Source organism: Wyeomyia smithii, chromosome 3, assembly GCF_029784165.1.
Source record: "Wyeomyia smithii strain HCP4-BCI-WySm-NY-G18 chromosome 3, ASM2978416v1, whole genome shotgun sequence".
Classification (NCBI taxonomy): domain Eukaryota; kingdom Metazoa; phylum Arthropoda; class Insecta; order Diptera; family Culicidae; genus Wyeomyia; species Wyeomyia smithii.
In genome coordinates, this window is record NC_073696.1 from 113,723,622 (window position 1) to 113,746,933 (window position 23,312).

The 23,312-nt window shown below is 38.4% G+C and overlaps 1 protein-coding gene across 6 annotated transcripts; it reads left to right on the top strand.

Annotated features, from left to right (window-relative positions):
• Positions 1-1,597: 1,597 nt before the first annotated feature.
• On the top strand, positions 1,598-22,958 carry LOC129727467 (RB1-inducible coiled-coil protein 1). 6 transcript variants are annotated; one of them, XM_055685330.1, is made up of 15 exons: positions 1,598-1,740; positions 8,502-9,046; positions 9,108-9,316; positions 9,402-9,690; positions 9,751-10,237; positions 10,296-10,585; positions 10,651-10,837; positions 10,898-11,090; positions 11,160-11,409; positions 11,479-11,632; positions 14,348-15,457; positions 15,539-15,839; positions 15,921-16,282; positions 21,112-21,166; positions 22,014-22,958. In XM_055685330.1, exons 2-15 carry the CDS (start codon positions 8,979-8,981, stop codon positions 22,019-22,021), a joined length of 3,963 nt encoding a protein of 1,320 aa, XP_055541305.1. In that variant the 5' UTR covers positions 1,598-1,740; positions 8,502-8,978; the 3' UTR covers positions 22,022-22,958. The 6 variants fall into 6 exon arrangements, with proteins under 6 accessions (XP_055541305.1, XP_055541307.1, XP_055541302.1 ...); XM_055685332.1 differs by lacking the exon at positions 21,112-21,166; XM_055685327.1 differs by lacking the exons at positions 21,112-21,166; positions 22,014-22,958 and adding an exon at positions 20,451-21,073.
• The last annotated feature ends 354 nt before the right edge of the window (positions 22,959-23,312 follow it).

The window sequence follows — 23,312 nt, forward strand, 5'->3', positions numbered from 1 at the left end:
ATGATGAACTCAAATGACAATCACGTAAAATTTACATGAAAATGACAGTGGCAAATATTCAGATAACTTTTACGGTAATTATAACGTGAAAAATATTTTGAGTGTACCTCATCGATTGCCATCCCCATGCTGAGTAACAGCACTCAAGTTGACGTAGATGCTACGTGATAAAACATAGTATGCATGTGATTTTCACGTAGATGTCACATAAATCATACAAAATGACAGAAAATGAATAAGTACAGGAAATTTCTCGTAACAATAACGTGAAAAATATTTTGAGTGAGTGAATGACAATTAACTCATGTCCTGGACTAAAACAACTCAAACTCATTTGTGCCCGCTGTCAGTTGTCAGACAAAAGCTAATGAAAAGTGGCGATGATATGCTATCTCGTTTACACACACGCTGAGATTTTAGCCCTTGAAACATGGCGCGAGGCCATAAGGATCGATTTCTAGTATTGCCCCTGCATGACTATTTAGACTTCTGTGATAATCATTCATTGCCCAACTTCTTATTTCGCTCTATCAAATTAAAAAAAAAAAACCTAATATTGCTGTAATTGTACATAGCTATACCATAATTTAACTATGTTTTTCATTGTAGATACATCAATTTTACATTGAATATCATTGTCCAGAACAACAAAAAACATCGTTTTTGCCATTTTTACCATGAAAAAAGGGGGTCGTTATGTATCTTAACAGCATTTTTTCAGGAATTTTTCCCATACATTTAGAAGTCACTGACAATGTTTTTCATGGTAAAATTATTGTCGGTGGTAGATTCAACAACAAAAAACGTTGTTGAAACATGTTTATCGTTTACATTGTAACCATAAAAAACACGGTATTTTTACTGTAAGCTTGTTCTGTATTGTTCTGGACAACGATATTTAATGTAAAATTGATGTATTTACAATGAAAAACATAGTTAAGTTATGGTATAGCTATGTACAATTACAGCAATTTTTAAGGTTTTTTAAATGTTTTTTTAATGTTATTTTTTTCCGGGTGGGTGATACTGAGTATCGATACTTTCTCAATTGTCATTGTATCGATACTAGACCTCACGGTTTCAAGTATACTAGATCAATCTCGGCAAACTTCCCAACAGCTGATTGAGCTCGGCTATGTTTTTAACGAATGTCAGCAATATATTTCGACGAACATTCAGCAAATATTTCGATTTACCGTAAACCAGCAAGTATTGACGTTTCGTTTGCCGAAGTTCTTAAAAATTCTGCCGAGAACTTGTAGAACTTTTCGCTGAGTTTATCAGCTGTTGAGTTCTCGGCAATAAAATCTAAGTGTGTAGCAGTCATGATAGAGTATCTCTGTCTGTATTATGAAATATTTCTGTCCAGCGTTTCGATATCGCTAGTATCGATACCTATCACCCAAACTGCAAAATCATGTATTTCGGGGTAGTCCAATTTGGCGTAGAATTGAATACCACAATTTTAGTTACTTTGGTTATAAATGTCATAATATAAAGACATTTGACAGTGCTTTCGTCGATCTTTTTGGGAAATCGATCAATCGACGAATATCAGCTGTCAGCTGTTTGTGTTTCGCTTACCCGCTAGATGTTTTTCTTTGTCTTTCTTTGTTCGCTACTTGCTTCTCCGCTAGTCAGCAGCCTCATAACAATTTATTTTTCTTGTTATCCATTTTGTAAAGCAAAAGTCTCTCGAGTTGTGTTACTCGTAAAACAACGGAAAATTTTCTAGAAAAGGTGAGCGGGTTCGGTTCAATTTTCTTCTTAAACGATAGTTAAAGTTCTGAAGAGTATTTTACATCAATTGATTCATGAAAGGCAGTGTGTTTTTGAACGAAAATCATTCAGTGAAAAATATTTTATTTGTGGAACAATTCTGCTGTACTGTGATGGATGGTGGATGGTATTGCTTCCTGCTTCCTTCGCCGTTTTGCGTGTTACCTCCTCAGTGTAGCCGTCTCGCTTGCACTACCGTTAGTCGACTGACTTCATTCACTTCCAAATACTGCTCCACTGCATTGTCGGGTAGTGGCGAAACGCTATATGCGTCTTTGCTTGCAATTAGTTGAATTCTAGTATTGTAGAATGAATAGACATTTATTGGCTAAGAGTTATTAATACTTTTTTATCTTTCGTGATAAACAAACCACTCCATTTGAGCAAGTTCCAACAGTGTAAATTTGATTTTATTCTTGTTCCAACGAAACGGTGGCGACTAAACTTGCAAAATGTGAGGTAAAAGGCAAAAAACATTTCAGGTAAAATGGAGCACTAGCTTTTAACAGTAAACCAGTGCTAAAGTAATACAAAACATTAACTTTGTACTGGGTTTTGCAATGAAAAGGAAGATTACGGACGGGCTGTCGCCTTGAGTGCAATTAATTCTTAAAGCATAGATTAAACAATTCATTTTATTCAAGTTAATAGTTTAGTAATGGGCTGCAATTTAAATTGTCCAAGAAAAGGCAGAAGAAGTGATCAAATATTGCCTTTTCTATGTATGTTTTAAAATGTAGAAGAAAATGGTAGCTTCGATTTAGGAACTGCGCGGTTGTGTCTGTGTTTCTGTACTCGTTTACGTGCAGGGAATGGGAGCATCGCGTCATTAATGATATGATGTTTACAAATAAATATTTTCATCGTTCGTAGTCTCGGTTTTGCAGCATTTGTCATCATCTTCCCAAACGGTTGACCTGTCTCCTTCGTCATCAAGCGTTGAGGCAGTCAGCGCGGAATGGAACAAAGCGAGATATACGTTTTTTTTTTGAATATTCGAAACTGTGGCTTATTGAGTATTTTACGAACTTTTCAATGAATGAGATATGAATATCGTAACGCTGAAGTGTAGTGTATTACCATATTGGAAACGAATACTTTTTATTAAGACTAATACAGCTTTCAGACTGTTATTTGCTCTTTGTCGATTTTTGTTGTAGGAACAGTATGCCTATTAGATTACTGAGTAGAAAAAAGCGGTGATAGTTTTGATAACGTCCGATAGCAATGTTGTTTACAACCAACATGCAACACTGGAAGAAGGAAACTGTAGTTGAAGTTCGCATTAATCTTCTGTTTGTTATTGATAAGCGTTCCTTCTCACATTATCCATTATTGAGTATCATCATCTATGGAGTGTTTAGTCTAGCAAATTCTTTGTTTATTTCAGCAATACTTCAGCAACCGGACTGTTGCAAACGCGGCTAGATGCATTGTCAGTTATTGTTTGTTTGATGTTGATAAGAGTCCACGTCGCTTGTCGCACGTTGAATATTTTTTATGCCAGACTACGTTTTTTTTACTGCACTGAAAAACAATCTGTGGAAACACCAGATTTCGAATACCAAAAGTTTTTATACAACTGTACGGGAAAATATGCTAGTTTTCACTATAATTTTATTTTGTAAAAATTTATAAAAAAAAACTCAAGGTCGAATTTTTGCGTACAATCACAGAGTACAATGAACCAATTGGGTTGTTTAGCTATATCAGTTTTTTATATCATCTAAAAGAGCTGTATTTTCCAAGCAAAATGTGATACCCGAACATTTTCTAACGTTGTCCTTCAGTTTTTAAATCACGAATTAAAACTGCTCGAAATCGCTACAATGACAGTTGGCTGATTTAGAGCGATTTTTATTCTTCAGTTAAAAATCGAAGGACAATGATATAAAATTTTTAAAAGACACGTTTTGCTCAGAAAATTACACTCTTTCAGCTGATATATGGTCGGCGTGCGACCAGACCGAACCAAGCGCCAGAAACATTATTTCGAGTAATCGGCGATCAAAGTTTACTCACCCCGTATGCTTCCTGCAAGCTGCTGCAGAGAAACTTCGTTATACTATTATAAACTGTTCAAATGATTTCGTTTTTTATGAAAGATAGATTATCAATTTAAACATCCACTAGTGTTAAAAACTCAATTTTCAAAAAAATGGCGCTTGGTACGGTCTGGTCGCAAGCCGACCTTTTAAAAATTAGAAATCTGTGAATAGATAAACAACCCAATCATGTACGGTTAATGGGTCCTTACATAAGGCTAGATTCTGAAGGTAAAAAATACTTCGTGGCAATTTAATTTTTCAATGAATTAGTTGCAAGAATTTATAGCAGTATACATTTAAGATAAACGTGCTTTAGAAAATTGGAAATTTCTGTCTTCCTCATTTCACCTTTCTTTTGGGAAAAAATCTGTGGGTTAACACATGTCTTTGAGAAATAATAATAGGCCGAACGAATAAATATCTTATACAGTCAAACGAGCTCTGCGCGATTGGAGATCTTTGTTCAAACCAGCAATGTTATATGCAATTCCCATATAGACAATCTGCCGAAGATGCCTCAAAGTATTCAGCAAATAATTTCGAAGCATCTTCTCTGGTTTAAGACAACGAACGTCATATGTTTACCAATGTGGAAACACCAACAACTCGTTGCAACCCTCAATTTTAATAATTAGTTTTTGTATACGAAAGCGAAAGGTTTGAGAAGATTTTTGTTTTTCACTCGTCAAATGGATTTATGTTTTCCTACAAATTTTCATTGACACTGATGTAAAGGTTGACGAAACAGACGATTTGTGTCTACTCTTGGCGTCTGTGCAAGGCGTGCACGTGATTGGTTCATTCTATGTCAAAATTCGACCTTTTCATAACTTTCACCGTTGAGCAACAAAGTATATACAGGGTGTTAGGGAGCTCACTTAAAATCCTTTAAGGGGTGATAGAGGACCTTATTGAATGAAAAAAATCCTTCTAAAATTTACCTACTGCGGAGTTATTCACTTGTTGCAGTTTTCAATTATGTTTGCGTCGAAGCGCAGTATTCTGAAGGCCCAAAAACAATGGATACGTTTGCGTTGCGTTGACGTTAATGGGGTCCTAAAGTTTTAAACGGTTTTCTGATTCTTATATATCAGCTGGAAGAGTGCAATTTTCTGAGCAAAACGTAATTTTTAAAAAATGTTTATCGTTTTCCTTCGATTTTTAAATGAAGGATAAAAAACTGCTCGAAATGCCTTAAATGACAGTTCTCTCATATACCGTACATGGGCGAGACGTCATCTAAGACATTTCGAGCAGTTTTTTATTCTACATTTAAAAATCGAAAGAAAACGATAAACATTTTTCAAAAATCACGTTTTGCTCAGAAAACGCGGCTTTTTCAAATGGTATATAAAAACTGGTATAGCTTTAGGACCCAATTTGACAGAAAATGTATGGGCTAGCTGCCGAATTGCCGCAAATGCAGCCGCAACGTATCCATTGTGTTTAGACCTTAAGTTCGAGCAATATACAATGCAGTGCTTTCAGACAATAGATGTCGTTGAAATTTTTGCCGATACGCATAATAAATCCCAAGTTTCTGCTAGCCTTGTCGATGGTGAATGTCATGTGTTGTTTGAAAGTTAGTTTTGAGTCAAGCAGTCCTCCCAAGTCCATGAGACAGTTTGTGCGTCGCAGCGATGTATTTGACAAGCTGTAGTTTAAAGTCAGTGGACTACGCTTTCCGCAGAATGTTTTTATCTCCCATTTGTGAACGTGCAATTGCATTCGGTTGTACGCACACCGTTCTGCGAAAACCCCTAACTTGTCCTGAAGCGCTTTTAGGTCATCAGCGAATGACAGTCGACGTCGTTCAAGTAGATTAGAAATATCGAAAGGCCGAGATGGCTGCCTTGCGGAATGATGGAGTGAGCGAAGGAAGATGTCGAAAAGACTCCATCGATGTTCACTACTAAACGCCGATCAGACAAATGCGACTGAAACTAGTAAAGCAGTGAGCCCCCAATGCCAAGCTTCTCGAGCTCTACCACGGCGATTCGGTGGTTCAGTATATCAAAAGCAGTGGATAGGTCTGTGTAAATGACGTCCCTCTGAGGTTGGTCGTCAAAGCTGTCCATTACGTAGGACGTGAGCGCCAGGAGATTTGTGGCTGTTGATCGCTTAGGCATGAACCCGTGTTGTTCGTCTGCGATGTACTGCTTGAAGAACGAGGAAGGTTCAAAAACGACGAGCTCGAAGAGTTTCGGTATGGAGCAAAGAGCGGAGATTCCACGGTAGTTGTTGTTTCTTGTGTACTGGGAACATCTACGCCGATTTCCAGACCGAGGAAAAGACGCCAGAACAGATTGAGTGAAGCCCTTGAGGTTTTCTAACGGAAGGTGCTGCGTACCATCTGTGGTGGAGTGCAGATGGAAGATGGATCACAGCGGAGGCGGATGAACCACGAGTTGCATCAGGTGGAGAACCACTCATCGTTCAAACGGCGGAAATCGGGAGACTACGGTGGGCTGGGCTTGTCGTTAGGATGTCGGACGGCAATCTGGTGAAAATGGTTCTTGATGACGACCCACCTGGAACGAGGTGACGGGGCGCGCAGCGAGCAAGGTGGCTCGATGAAGTGGAAGACGACTTGCAGCCATGGACCGAATTGAATGGAGACGACTTTTTCGAACAGCAAGGGACACTTCGGCCTGGAGCTGACTGCCAGCCCTGGGGAAGCCAGGCTACCAATGCATTTTTTCAGGAAAACGGAGGGTATGCCATCTGGTCAGCGCACATGAAAGACCTGAGTTTCGAGGCGGCTAACGTTACCGCGCTATGACAATGTTCGTCCACAAAGACTACGGAAAATTTCCGCGAAAACAAATGGCAGATTTGTTCGACAGAGTTCGCAATTTCACCGTCTAAGTGCATTCTCGAAGGAAAGCCGTCAGCTCTATTCTGCTCGCGAACATGTTTCCAATACGATTCGAATTTACGTTTAATATATATTTTCTATCCAATCATATATTGCTTATTGTGATTCATCATATGGTTACACAGTTATTACTGCTTGAAATCTGATCTAACATTTTGCCGGTTTCACTTTCACTTTCAGAGAATGTACTCCAGTATAAAAAACAAAGACGTAGTTCTACGTTGAAACGTTTGCTTTACTCCTTCAGCGGGATACTGCCGTGAGAAGTAGAGTAAATCTTTTTTTCACGACCTAATATCCGGCGAACAGCAGTAATTAAGCTGTTTCATCGAAGCAAGGATGTATGCAGTGGTATTCCAAGCATTGAGATATCAAATCATCATTTCTGAATGATGAAGTTGGAACCAAACATTTCAACCAACCGTAGTCCTATGTCAAACATGTGGCCATTTCTTGAAAACTGCTTTCTAAGTTTGTTTAATTTCTTGATACGCGAGACTGTGGCTTGACTATAATAGGTGCTATGGCAGCAATGTGAATACACGATGGAAGTCAGCGGAAATGAGACATTTTCACTGTTCTCGCATTAACCAGACTTGTACTGAGATAACGCTTCGTAAGTTTATTATCAGAGGTTTTCGTCCTCAACTCGCCTAACGGGATCTAAGATTCTACATTATCACAGAACAAAAATTTGGCTGGTATTTCCTCATTTGTTGATTCGCAATGATATTGACAATTACTTTTTTGGTTTGAAATTTGAAAAAATGGTGCATTACTCTGTTTAATTAAAGCAACGTCTACCTATCATTGGGTAAAGGAACTGTGTAGTTCCAAGCAAACAAAAGTACACAGATTTTGGAAAAATATACATTCTCAAGAGTTGAGCAGAAGTCATTGTAAATTGATTAACAGTTATTAACCCGCACTGGTCTAATTGTATCGTTCAACAGGATTCTAACAAAGAAAATCATCGCATTGAGCGTGAACTTTGATGAAACTAAAACATCTTCCCACGCGCACACTCTGCATCTAACAACTAACAAGTGAAGAGAATAAGCAAAAACAAAAATGAAAAAATCCTGCGCGTGCAAAGCATATGATTTTTGTTGTCTATACGCGGCGCGGAATTGATTCATCATTAGCGCTACCACTACATCTGAACCGCATACATTACAGTCCGGGGAGGTGATTGACGTCTTCGCAGCGTTGGACTGCACGGTACGTGTTTAGCAGGAAGCAGCCTCGAACGAGGTCGAACGCGGATTGCCGCAGGTTTTGTTAGCAAAGTGTGCGAATGTGGATGAAACGTGTCTCAAGCGGCCGTATGCGAAATAGTCTGATGAACGGGTGTGTTTGACGTTCCGGGTGTGTTTGACGTTCTACACATATATAGGACCTAGTAGCAACGACCGATCGGGTTCCATTTTTAATTAGGTCACTCTGCTTGACAGTAATTGATGATAAACACATGTTTTTACTAATCGCGAATAATTTGTAGATACGCCGCTGATATCAGAATTTGTAGGTATTCCAGAGTATGAAACCATGGGCCTTCATATTATGACTGTCATAATGTAAACATATAAAATTGTTTGTTTATCAATTATTCGTATAATCTATTAAAAGTTAAATTCTAAATTCCATGTGTCCATGGCAGTAAAAGCCACGATGTTTCTAACGTTGATGGTAATTTTCATCATCTATCGTGTTCGTTGGGAAGGTGTTCTATCCGCAAATATAGATGCTATTTTGTCAAAACACCAATGACTCACATTTTATTTCATTTCTTTTAGGTAGCACCCGAGCACCAACATAAATAAAAAAGAGAGACTTGTATATACATACAAACACATTCGTTGTGTTTCTCGATGACTGCTTCTGTACATATGTATAGTGATAATGTACGACCTATAGCGAAAGGTAAGGAGTAAAGAGTTATCTACACATCAGTCAGAGAAAAAGTGAAAGAGGAAAAGATAACATTAAATCGTACAAGCAAACTTTTCGTCACCGAATGAAAACCACCGCGATTAGTTTCATTTTGCACTAAGGAGCCTTAAGGGCACCCGACCATCCTGCGTTATTGCGAACATAGTCTGTGCGACTCAATGTGCACGACCGTTGGAATTTTCTATCAGATTATACTGTAACTACAACATCTGTAGCAAACAAGCTTTTTAAATGCCTCACAACGCTTCCTGGTAGTTGTTACTAGTTGAAGGCCTATTGATCAATTGGGACAGGCAGAAGGAAAAAATCGAACTGCAATCATGCTATACGTTTTTCACGTTGATACCGGGCGAATGCTGAAGTTCGAGATGAGCAAGGCTCTTGAGAAGTAAGTAAAGCCTTTCTTATGATTATTCTGTAAAATAATCCTATTCGTTCAAATTTTACAGCGTTCGCTCGTTGAAAGAAACTATTGAACGGCATCACGGGATACCGGCTGGCAGTATTGTGCTGCTGGTCAGCGGAGGCGAAATGTTGCAGGACGCCAATCGAGTGTGCAATTATATAGCCGGTACTGACACCAACCCGATATATATGTTTAGCACGAGTTTGTTGGATGCCAAGAATCAACCGCCACCATGGCCTAGCATAGAATCCGGTGAGTTGACTTTTATTGTTATTCTACAGTTAATAACAGTAAATAACATGAATTTAATAATTGTTCTACTTTCGCCTGCTTTCAGATAATGATCTAAAACTTCAGGTGGATAAGTGCCTCGAGTTGCCGGCTACATATGGAACGGTTGTGACCCGGGCCCAATTAGCACAGCAGATCTGCGAGATGGCCAAGGAGGAAGCCAAATCATGTGAAACCTTGGTGCACGAGCAACACCTTCAACAGCAAGGATGGGCAGCCGTTGTTGCCAACATGGAAGACGTGGTGGCCGAGTTTCAGGAACGCGTTGGTGATTTCTTCAGGCGGTACGACGAGCACCGACTGCGTTACGTGGAAAACAAGGAAATTTTATCGGAGTAATTTCACTTATTTTATCTTTTATTCAATGAATTGTTACTAAGTTCGTTGTTTTACAGCTTCGACAGAGACTTGAAGCAGCTTTCGGATATTCCTATTTTACCAACACTGATGGAGAATGCCGATTCACGTCCGTATGGTGCTTTTGATGAAGTTTACGCAGACGCAAGTAATATTGCAGCAAGCACATCTACCGGAAGCAGTAAAACTGCTAGTAATCATGAGCACACAAACAACAGTGTCGGTAGTGCTACAGGGACATCGGCCCCGCTACAGGAAGTAACCGGACCTGCGGAGAGTGAAACTGCCTCAGAAAAATCGTCCAAACCTTTGGAAGATGTAACGACGACTGAGCTTGATGCGGTAATATCTGAAAAATACAGAGCGAACTGTATTTCGCTGCTCGATTGGATATCTGCTTCTGAGGGGCAGAAAACGTTAAAGCGTATGGCTGACGAGTGTCTCCGCGGGTTGGAGCAGTTTGAAAAGGCCACTATGGCGTCATTGAAAGAGAATATAGAGAAGGCAGTTGATTTATCTCAAAGGGTAAGTTAATATTATGAATGTGTTTACAATACGATTTATTGTCGTATTTTTCTCACAGGAAGATATGAAAGAAATCAAAGGCCTAGAGGAACGTCTCTGCGGGCTGGAGCGACTAATGTTTGACGCAAAGAAGGTCGTTCAGGATCAGAATGAGCTAGCGCAATCTTTTCAACAAAATCAAAATCGAGCGAATACGTTGGGTGACACATCGATCCTTCCTGATCTGTGCGCATCGCACCGAAGCCAATTGTTGGTGATGCTGAAAAATCACAATCACCTAAGGGACATTCGACGTCGATGCGCGAAAGCGAAAGATGAACTAGGAGGCAATCTGTTTCAGCGATTGCGGTAATGCTTTCATGTTCTGCCTTATATCATCAAATGTGAAACTAATACTGGTATTGTTTCAACAGGTACATCATTCACGTAGAGACACGAGTGTACGAACTTGACAATAGCCTGTTGTTCTATCACACTTGCTTGAAGCGTTTGCAAAAACATTTGGGAATCATCGAGCAGATTCACATGGCACCGTGTATGTACGTTACTGCCGTTACAGAAGTGGTTCGCCGGAGGATGTTTTCGAATTCCTTCCTAAAAGTAAGCTCTTTTATTGATCCTTAATATTGAAATTTCACTGAGTGCTATTTTTTTTGTCAGTGGGCTTCTGACTTAGCATGCCGGCTGATGACGATCCACAATGAGGAAGTAATGCGAAGACACGAATTTACCTCGCAGTTTGAGGGTCACTTTTTGAGTACTCTTTTCCCTGGCATGGACGACATGCCGCCATCATATGGTATCCAGACTCCGGCTATTTTCGATGCTAGTCTACCGGGTTTAAATAAGCAAGGTATGCGTTGTTCATAAAACTATGCTGTAGAAACGCAACCATTATTTTTAATTTTTCCGTAAATTTAAGATTTAGAAGAGCTTGCCCGGTTCCTGCCTGAACTAACCGAAAAGATCCAGCTACCGAACATTGATTCTGTGATAGATTTTTTCTCATCTAAATCGGTAGGGACTAATGAAAGCAAAAGTAATCTTACGCAGGAACCTAAAACTGATGACTCTGAGGAAAAGATTACCGAGATACTAGAAGCGTCCGCAGGGGAAATGAAAATTCCGGAGGCTGAGAACGTAATACAACTGCAAACGAAGGACGATGAAAAGTATGTATTTGTGTTGTTTGCTAGCTAATTTTTGAGCTCTAAACAAATAAATTTAAAATGCCGTTTCAGAGTGTGTGAGTCTGAAACCGACACGGAGGAGTTTGAGAAAGTAGGACAAAGCCCAATCGATCGGCGTCGCAGAATCCGACAGAAGGTGGACACATGCAGTATAGCCACCTCGACTGAACGAATACTGCAAGCAAGCGCAGAAACATTAACAGAGGTGCGATCAAACGAAAATACTACCACTACTAACACTAATTTTAATGTTGATGAGAATGTTCCAAATGTTGGAATTACTGCTTCTATTGAAAAATTTGATGGCGAGCAAATCTTGTCCAGCCAAGCTCAGGAAGAAGTATTGCATGGCAGTCAATCATTAAAGCATGAATTAGCTAATGATAGAGACTGCGTTAGAGAGTATTTCGGTAATGCAGATCAGCTTTGTTCAACTGATAAGCCAAAAGAATCTATGACACGAGATTTGTACAAAGGCAGTGGTAGTGTTTTGCCATCGCTGCCTCGTTCTACCAGTAGTCAAAGCGCTGTTCGAATCCGTTCCTCGACAATTATGACCTTTCAAGTGTCAGCGACTCATGGCACTACGACTAAACGACGATCACACTCGCAGGATCGGCTACTGGGGCTCGGTTCGGCTGAGGACGATGAGTTTGTCGATTCGGAGTTTTACATCGATGAATCGTTGCCGTCCAGCGCCACTAGCGCCGCCGCCGGATTGTACCAGCGGCATCTGTTGACACAACAGCTGGAGATCCGACAGACTATAGCTGATTGTTTGACAAAGAACAACCCGGGGGGAAAATATGATGAAGAAACGGTGATTTTGCTGCTGCAGGTACTTTCGAATTTTGTTTTCGCTCTGGTATAGTTCCTTTTTCTTTTCTGTTATTCTCGCCTGAATTTTGGTTCTTGCAAGTATGTACATACTGCATATTTTGCGAAGCCCGTACTTTATCCATTTATGTAATTCGGATGATATTGGATCACCACGTCTGAAAAATATTTCAAGCTGGATTTTGGTTTCAATTGAAAAGGATTTGGTCGTCACACAAATAAAAAACAAATGAATATAAGGTAGCGGTCATGTGGCAAGATATCAGATATTTTGAGATAGATCCCAGAACCAGAAAATTGGGAAATCTATCCGGATAAGGTTGAAATTGTCAACACAGTTTTGATAGCCGAATGACTTATTGCGAAGAGTTTCTGTTTAAAGTGTCAAAGGGTGCTTTCTGTCTATCTCGCTTATTGGCTTGGGCTTAAAACTTTCGATAAATTTTAAAAATGTGAGTACAACCCCCCGTTACTGCTGAAATTTATTCAAAATTTAAGAAAAAAAAGTTAAATGTTCAGAAACTGATTTTAACTACTCTTTGTCTCCTTGACTAACAAAACACTGGTAAACACAGGTTTTGCCCTAGAGCTCAAACATAAACATTATCTTCACTAGAGGCACCAAAACTCACAGGAATAAATCAAAAGCTATAATCTTTTTAGAACAACTATTTAGAGCTATAGGACAACTTATTTTTCGCTTTTGTCGGCCTGTTGATCAGGGATATTAGTCATTCCCACTCTATTTGTTGAGATAACCCATTTTTGTAATGCACAAATTAATTTTTATTCAGAAATGCCTGAAATTCCTGCAAAAACTGTTTTAGTTTTTTTCGCCGGTTCATTTGAATTTCAGCGGTTGTGCACAGTTTACAAATTGAACCTGGAAGGTTGTTCTGATGTTTTTCTGAGTATCATTCTTCCTTTCTTATCGATTAATAAAAAGATGATTCAAGACAGATTAAAATAAACGATTAAATAATTCAAACTCAAACGAATTAATTCCATTTGCGGCATAATTGATTGTTGTATAGCTCTAGAACATAGAATTACCGCTTACGGCAATTTTATAGGGATGCAAAATAAAAAACCGAAAACATTGAGAGCATCACGGCAATAATCCACTTTATCTTCAGCCAGTGTTCAACGGATTTCCTTCATTTTTACAGCAATCGATAAGGAAATGAGCTATGCATTCATCGATATGCGAAAAACTGTAATTTTGTGATTATGCTATTGATAAATGTAGAGCCTTGTTTCGAAGGCAAATTTCGACTAATCAGAGTTGAAAACAAGGCCAAATATCGACAATATGCGTATGTATTTTTAAACCCCGCATGATATCAAGTACCCGGAAATAGACCCTAGACACCATTTAGAATTTCAAGATGGTGACTAACGGCTTAGAGTAGACTGGCTTAAATGGTCGAATACCACCTAATATGGATATTTTCCTAACAACTTTAGACGCCATTTTGAAGTTCAAGATGATGACTTCCGCTGCCTCGAAAACAGCGGATGTTTCCGGAATCGAGATGAATTCCAGGGCCGTAATTAAACATCAGACGCTATTTAAAAATCCATAATTGCACTTATTTGTTTTTCGGAAATCTGTATAAAATAACGAATTATCACCCATTGTGGATATTCTCGGAATCAGAGTGATGTCCGGAGTCCCCAAATCGACTCCAGACGTTATTTCGGAAACAGCCCAATGTGGCCGAATACCACCAGTAACCAGTCATACAAAAACGGTTGAAAGAGAAAGAGGACTAAAACTCCCTCTTTATATTATCAAATTGAGTAATCATAATGGAATGTTTCCCTAACCTATCATCAGAAATACATTGACATGAGACAGGCTCTCGTAATTCTATACGTTAGTCTTGCGGTCGTACCTTATATACAACCTCTTCTACATTTTATCCAATAAAAATATGGGAAAGGTTGTGAAAGTAGGTTAGGCTTGCAAGATATTATACTGCGCAAATTCTCACAAGAACTAAGTTTTTATAATCATCCTATTCGACTATCAATTTAGTGCGCATTAATCATTACATTTTACATTCTTTTCGTGTTTTAGGAAAATCTCGGTGCAACACGCATTGAAGTGGAAAGACTGAAGGGTATTCTGCGCGAAGTCTGCCACCTATTACAATCGTCAATCTGTGTTCTTCGCATGCAGCTATCTGAGTTCAAAGCGAAACATCTGGAAAATGAAGCCGCATTCAAGGCGCAACTTGAAGCGATTAGCCGGTCCTGGATCGATATCCAGGAAGCAGCGCGTAACAGAGAGCGAGAAACGGTACAACAGTTGACGGTTGACCATGAGCTCGAAATGAACGATCTTCGAAAAAGCATCCATCAAAAGGATGACGAAATTCAATCGCTGCGGTCCGACAACTCCACAATGAAGGCAAGCCTCATCGAGACAGTGTCAAAATATGAAAGCGAAAAACAGGAGCTAAACAATAAAATCGAAGAAATGAAAGAGGTTGTGGGCAAGCTGGAAAGGCAGCTAGCGGACGTAAACGTCGACCGAAATAAGGCCATACAAGAAGCCATTGAACAGCTCGAACATAAGCACAAAACCGACATCGAATCGCTCCGATGCAGGTACAAATTGATGACAAGCATGGACCGTTCGCCATCAGACACGAGCTTGGAGAAGATCGAAAAGCCTGACATGATCGATATAGCAAGTCACGAACAACTACTGGCTCAAGCACGAGAGGATTTCAACCGAGAGAAAGAACGTGCAATTAAAACCGCCATCGAAGAAGAACGACAACGATGGGAGCTATCCCAGCAGCAAAAATCACTTGCTCAGCCGCAACGATCGATGGGAAGTTCCCCGGGAACTCCAACCGGTAGTCACGATGTGTACAAACGGATATTAGAAGAAAAGGAACGACAATTGGACGAGCTGCGGGATAAAGAAGTACATTTGTTGAGAGAAAATCAGCGGTACAAGGAAACAATCCAATCACTAACGGACCCGGAGCTCTGTTCCAACCAAATCATTTTCAAACAACAGGTTGAGCTCTTGGAGCGTGAAAAACTTCAACTGGCAAATGAACTGGAAGTCCAACTGAATCGATTTTCTGGAGCTGCCTCAATACAGTCCTGCTCGAAAGGAGACACTGTGCTAGTAATATACAATAGCACCTATAATCAGTACACTATCGTTCAGGTAATGTCGTGTATGTCACCTGTATGATTATCTTAATGTAAAAATGGTTTGTTTTTTTTTTTTTTTTTTTTTTTTTTTTAGAATGGCCCCGTGTTGTATTTTTTGCATGCGGAAAGCTATGCGGCCTTCAATTTAACACCGTTGGTAATGGGCGAAGTGCCGAAAATTGTTTACTGTGTTGGGACAGTTGTTGATAAGGATTACTGTCACGCACGTAAAGACGAAAACCGATACAAGGTGTCTCGAGGCACTAGGTTTTATCGGGTGAAAGTTAGACCGTTGCCCAGAAATAGTAGTGGCAGTGGTGGCGGTAGTAGCACTGCCGGTAGCAGCACATCGAAGACCGTAGATTCGGACAAGCACTCCAACAAGAAAGAAAAAAGTAAGTTTTCAATAGTTCCATGGTCTCTTGAAGCGTTTTCAACAGTATTCCACTAATTTGAGTAATTTCTCTTCGTTTTAGGTAAATCAAGTACGCTTAGCCGTTCGTCGTCCACAATCACGGATCAGAGCGTTACTGCAGGTACCCCTGGGTTACTCATCGATTCGTTTGCACAAACCGAACAAATGACTTCTCCGCTTATGGAAGACTCTTCCATCAAAACTAGCACTAGCCGGGATATGATTGACTCCGGCGTTGTGGAGCAGCTAAAAAGTACCTACAAGGAACGCAACATTAGCATAACGGACGAGGAGGATGTCACGTACAGTGGAAGCGCCAGTGGTAGTGTTGATTTTGCAGATCAGGACCGACTGCGTTATCAAAGCGTGTGCGAGGAAGATGAAGAAAGGCAACAACCTGACAGCATCAATAGTAATACGACGGTAAATTTCTATTTGTGATAAGTACCTATAGGCAGTCACATCCTTTGTTCATATATAATGCATTTTCACACCTGCATCGGGTTGGGCAGTGGCACTCCAGTGTTAGGTACGCTTTTATTCGAAATATTGTTCATACGGTCTCTATTGGCTTGCTTAACGGTGCTCTAAAACAATAATGGACTCGCTTAATTCTCATCATTCATCTACCTATCATTGTCATCTGCACGTGCTTTCCACTTGGGAATGTGTCCATTTTAAAGCTAACATTTTTGTAGATTGCACTAGAAACGCTTTTATTGATAAGCTTCAAGGGCTGCAGATTTTTTAACGATATTTACATACATTTTTATATAGACCCAAGATGTACAACTTTCCAAGTATAGCTTGAAAGTGAAACACAGAAATCAAAAATCGCTTTTTGGCTTCACGATTTTTCTTCTCTTTCTTTGTTCTTTTTTTGGCGCGCGCCTTGCTCGATGCCACCTACAAACCATCCCAAAAACACATGACATGCAAATACGAATAAAAACTAAAAAACCCCGGCAGCTGATGCTGCTGAGAGCTTTCCTTCTTCTCAACGATGACGAGTGATATTGCTGGTGGATATGCAGCTTATGTTGTGTTTCTTTTGCTAACGTATAGAACATTGAGATGTAGGGCTGATAGAGCAAAAGCTGATACAAAAATAATATAGTGAGACACAGACACGAATTATTAAGGGAAAGGACTTAATCATTTTATGTTACATTTAGACAAAATTAATGAGAAAACAACAAAACGCAAAAGAAAGTAACGAAAACTGGAGCAAAAATTGAGCAAATAAAGTTTTGACTGTTTAGAAAAACAACACTAATGGCTGTATTTTTTCATTGTAAAAGTCCTTTTGCTTAATGCCATCCATTCAACATTCGCTGCATGGCTTTCATGTAATATTTGTTCTGTTGTCGCGTGTATTGTTTCTTGCTGGGTTCTGTGTTTGTTCGTTCTATCGTTTGCAATTTTGCATGAGTCGGTTGCGCAGTTTGTACTACTGTTAAATTCGCCTAGGGTTGTTAGACAAAACTCAACGGAAACTAGCTTTGCGCTTACACTGGCAGTGAACTAGCAAAAATGGAAAGTTTGGCATGATTTTTTTATGAGTAACGGCATCGTTTGTTGTCAGGCTTTAGATTTGTTATTGAATTTTAACTCTTCAGAGATTTCTTGTTAAAATAAGTGAAAAATCAGCTGAGCGAGCGTTCAATGTCAGAGAGCATTATTTTAAGTAAACTTGTGTGGATTTGGAAAAGAAAGTGCAAAAACCTTTTAAAAATTACCTTCAACTTTTGATTTTCTATCTATTAAACATTCAATGCAAAATTTTCAACAAACTTGTAGATGCAAATTTTTTTCTAAGATTTATTACAGGTGTTGAAACTGGAAATTGAAGATTATTTTTTTTTAAATCAATACGCATTACTACTATTTTCACTGTTGTCGAGCTTCGTAGCCACAAGGTTACAGAGTCTGCTTTGACAAGCGAATGGTGATAGGTTTGAATCTTAGTAGAACCAAACCATTCGTTCGCAAAAAGGACTTTAAGTATGGGTTTATTCTCAGGCTCTTCCACACAAAATCTTCTCTCCAGATTTAATAACCTCTCGTCTAAAGCTTCGATAATATCATATAGACTATAGCACGTTATATGCTTTTAGAGTGATAGCCTGCAGGAGGATATAAATAAGGTCGATAAGGAAGGTAGTAGGTTACTGAGTCTGAAGGAGAAGACAGCACTATAACACGGAGCAGGTTACTTCTCAATAAGTAGCACTGCAAAATGGTAAAAAAAAACAGAAATGTGCAAACAGCAAACACGTCCGGACAAAGCCACAATAGATCAAACAACTACTGGTCGCAGTGGGGTCCACAAAAAAAAATTTTTTTTTCACTGTTTTCTATAATCTAGCAATTAGTGTTCAATTTGTGGAGTGAAGAGACTTTTCATTTGCTGATCGTCCGTTCTTTTCTGAGAAAGCCGAGTTAGAATGATCTTACATTTTAACTTATAACATTTAAATCGTTCTCTAGAATGAGACTTGGTCATTCTAACTTTTAGTCAACAGTATATAACGATTTTTAGTGAAATAATACCGATATTATATTCATACAATACTTTTGATAGCGTTGCACATTTAATCGGTTTTTTATGTAACCGTTTCCGAGTTCAGTAGATATCAAAACCTGAAGTGAATAATGATAATAATCATAGTAGGTACACTCTTCCAAAACCTTTCACTCGAGTTTTCTACTTTTTTTTTGTTACAAAACTGAAATAACTTGAAACAATTTATGAAAGTGGGTTATGCTCACCAGCGAAACTTAAAGAAAATAATATATAAAACTAACAATTCTATTTAACCTTACTAAAATTATAAATCAAAATAACCGATTATATACCGTTTTGATTCAAACTTCGAACATTCTCTAACTTCGAACACTTTACAATAAAAATCGAATTATTATAGCTAGTGTAACAAAAAGAATGATTATTAGGATACCATTTCGTTTCTTGGAATGCTCTTCACCCAATGATGTATATCTCTTTACTGTAGGGTCACTTCCGGGGAATCAGCAGGCGTTGAAAAAAGTGACAGTCAGTATTCAGACGGTTTACCTATCTATTTCTAAGTGATTACGCAGAAGTGCTCGAAATTTGAATCAAAGCCGATTTCTGGATTCTCTTTGTTTTCATGTACAACACGTGTTCAATCTATTCTAATAGCACTTAATTGCATCAACAATAAAATAACCAACATGCTGAACTTTGAGATCCATGCGAAAGTTCATTTTTCGTTGATTTTTCAGTGTAAGAAGTTACATCATAACTTCAGTGTTCGAAATTTGATGACATATGAAGATTTCCCGGATTTTTCTAACGAACCTGGCTGTGGTTATATTATTACAATTGTCGAATATTGTAATTTTATGAATGAACGTCGCATATTTTCATCTACTTGTTGGAATTTACAAAAAAGTTTAGCTGTTTTTGTATTTTTTTTTCTTTTTTTTTAACTAAGTAGATTCTGTTTTTGGCATAATGTTCTTTTTTTGAAACTAAGTAGATTTTGTTTTTCGCATAACACTTTAATGATTTGTGCACTTTGGCAATGTTATAAAATTGAATAAGTGATTCTTTCGAAAAGTTACCAGCATAAAAACCACGATTGAAAAATTATCCAATATATTAGAAAACAATTACAGCCATACCAGCCGATTATTTATTTGACATTGATTTGGTAGGAAAACAATATTAAAAAGTAAGATTGTATTAGGTATGAGGATATGGGACCTCTCAAATGAGACCATCAGCCAGCATATCGGTTATCATCTTTAGGATTAGGACCCTGTTTTTAGATAGTAGGTTATTGTACCATGTTGCTGCTTACACTGGTCGACAAAAGCGAAAAATGCCCTAGAAAGATTATAGCTTTTTATCCTTTTCCGTGAGTTTTGGTGCCCCTAGTGAATGCAGGAGTGCGTCAAAAAGCCGCAGAGTAATTGCTCGCCAGGTTCGTTGCTTAAGTCTCTAAAAAAGTTATCTTTGTTAGGGGCACCAGAATTCACAGGAATGAATAAAAAGTTATAATCTATTTAATTTTTTCCAGTTTGAGCTTCAGGGCAAAACCTGTGTTGATGTTGACTAGTGTTATTTTGCTCCTTTTGTAGGAATTCGAAGATTAACCCTGTGCTTGAGTTGGCGGAGTTCGTGTGCAGTATAAACATAATTTCTCATTCCCCGGAACATATCTATCGTATTTTAGAGCATATACAATAATTGACTAAAGAAATCGAGGTGTTATCAGTTATAGATTTTTTTATTACATAAACTCTTCGAACCTAATCTATTCATAATTGTTACACATGAGCTAATATCTCGTAATAAGGATCCAGACATGCTATGAATTAGACTCGGTTTATGTCACCATCAGTTATATCTATAACGAAACTGAAATATTATTCAGTACACATATAGTCTCAGATTGGGTTGGTGGCGCGGAGTTGAACACGTTGTTTAATAAAACATAATCTCTATCAATGAGATAAAACTAACACCTTTCATTGCTTGATCGTTAGGAAAGCTAATAAATCATTCACAAAACTAATGCTTCAATACACTGCCCTTCGACAGACACCACTGCCAGTAGTCTCCGCACCAACCATCGAACCACGATCCCAACTCTCATCTCTGAATGTGGCAAGCACATCTACTCTAGGACCTTGCACAAACACCAGCAGCAGTATAGTGGATTCCACCATTGTAATCGATACCGTTGACGCTGATACTCCCGTCGCTGATGTACATATGCAAACCCTGGCGGTGGAATTATCTGGTGATAATGACAAAATATCGGACGATGTGAGCGATTCCGCCGAATCGGATTACCGCTCGCTCGAGACCAAGGATGATGATAGTGACGCGCTAAACTGCTGCCTCGAATAAAAATTGATCTTTTTAATTGACGACTGATTTTTAGTTTCTAAACAGCTTTTTATCTGTCTGTGAAAGTGTTAGTTTTAGCTACTAACCACACTGTGAGATTCATAGAATCGTTCTTCACGTTCGCATAACAATTAGCAATTTCTCATGATACTGAAAAACTTAGGGGTGCCAATTAATATAAGAAACAATACACAAAGACTAGCGAATTTTGAAAATTTTGAAAGGACCTAAATTCAAAGTTTTTTATTCATTCAATATCTGTGTCCGAACATTCATTTTATTCGCACGAAACATTTCTCATTAGCATTAGTTTGCTTTGTAAATAAATTGAATTCGTTATTACCTTTAGGTTTCTCCGTTGTCCATTGGAGCTCTTGTACTGCACTATTTGATGCTTCCAAAGTGTAAGTTAGTCGCTCTAAGTTGTTGTTCGTCACTGACACATGCATGTTGCAATTCATTTGAATTTTTAAAGTGTTAATCCTCAACAATAAACGAAAGATGTTTTATCATTAACTTCGAAAATTAATTTCTTGTGATCGCAACATAAATTATGGTGTGCAGTCTTTAAAGCTGTTATTACTGATTTTAATATTTTTTCGAGTTTGCTGCTCAAGAATCTCTGTGGAATGTTTTGAATGTTTTAATGTACTTTCATTTCGTTTAATGAATATTAACATTTTTCTTAAAGGCCCTATTCTCACAGTCAGCTGACATAGTTTATCATTTTACTCACCAGAACGATTCTTATGGTCACTTGGGAGATTATCTATGTCTTATGATCCAGCACTGACAAGAGCCAATAGGTAACAGTGAGAATCGCTAATTTATTTCTCACTTAGAGAATAGAGCCCTGGACATTAATTTTATGTGTGCGAATGATGCCGCTGATTTTTTTTGCGCCAACCAAAAATTCTTACTTTTCAGTAAAGAATCATTATCGTACCTAAAAAATGTGAATAATCTCTGTTAGCCCCGTAACCAAACTTGGATATTACTCGGATGAAGCAGTTGAAATTTCAGGAGCTCTGTCATCTTGGGTCATAATGATTAGCGAATTTGTTGTCAGAAGCACATTCAGTTAAAAATAACGACAAAAAAATCGAACGGTTACGGGGCTGATTTCAATCTTCCAATATCACACCAATAATTCCAAAAACTTTTCTAACGCTAAATTGAAAACCGGCGTGTCTGAGTTTGATCCAAACTTTTTGAAACTCATCCCTAATTGAAACATTTTGTTTATTTCAGCTCACTGAAAATCACTTCTAATCAGTAACATGAGCACACGGATTAATTTTAATTTAGAGAGGCCTAATTATAGCTGAAATGGTAACAGCAAAAGATAAATCTAATTCCTTTAGTTACTGAACTGTTTACGCCAGATAATAGCAACTCCTTTGTAAAAAAGCCTATCTCTTCAGATATTTTATTCAATTGCAACCAGTTTAAAGCAGCTTGAGGTCGACAAAATCCAATAGCCGGCAAATCGCACTCGGTGATCATTTAAGAAGAGGTAGATACGAAAAGCTTTAACAAAAAAAAAACGAAACAAGCACTGACGAAACAAACCAGCTAAACTATTGCTTTTTTTCTTATTTGATTAAGAAATTGAGCGTAGGAATAAATTCGAATATTCATAAGACGCTAGTATTTATAAAGCAACAAATACCTAGATATAGTTAGTTCCACATTGAATAAACAAACACTTAAGTAGGTTTACGGCAGTAACGTTGTTGGTTGAAAGAAACCTCGAAAATCCTTGAAAGAGAGGAGGGAAAATTTAAGTAAAGGTGATAATTGTTGTTAAATCAAATTTTCGACCAATTTAAAGAGTATTCATGTCGCCTTGGTCGTTTTGGATATAATTAGAGAGTTCACTTCTACTAACTACCTATCGAAAACAACACAACTGAATATTTTTGTACATTGTAAACTAAATGATAGACTCAACATTCGGTAAGCGCTCTGTTTGTAAAGCGGAAGGGCAGCGAGTTTGGTTGGATTAAAGAAAAAAAAAGTCTAGTTTCTGCTTCTTGCATCTAGTTTCAATCGCCATCTTGTACATAGCCAGTATGTGACAGCGACAGCGGCAACAGTGAACAGTTTCATGACTAATTGAATGTAAATTGGCGTTTCCATGTATTACGCTGCATACGTAGATAATAAAGAATATCTATTTCAAAACTATTTTAATCACATCTATCTCGATTGAAAAGAAAATCATTGCTATTATGAAACTTGACAAAATGCGAATAGTTAGGATCTTATTACGATGTAAAGTAAGATGATTGACGACGAATGGGTGGCGCACATCCCATTTTGTAGCTTACCACCCAGCGCTGATCGATCGGCTTTCTTTCAAGTTCACGATTCATGTCTGTAGAGAACCACCGGAAGGATCAGTGTCCTACAGAGCGCAAATGTCGCTCGGGTCTGTAAAGACTCGCCCACTGTCCTGACGCTTGATGTGAAGCCGTCGAAGTTGGCACTTCATACTCTGCTACAGTTCGATGTGTTTCACTGAACAATTCGCCTTCTTGAAGTTTA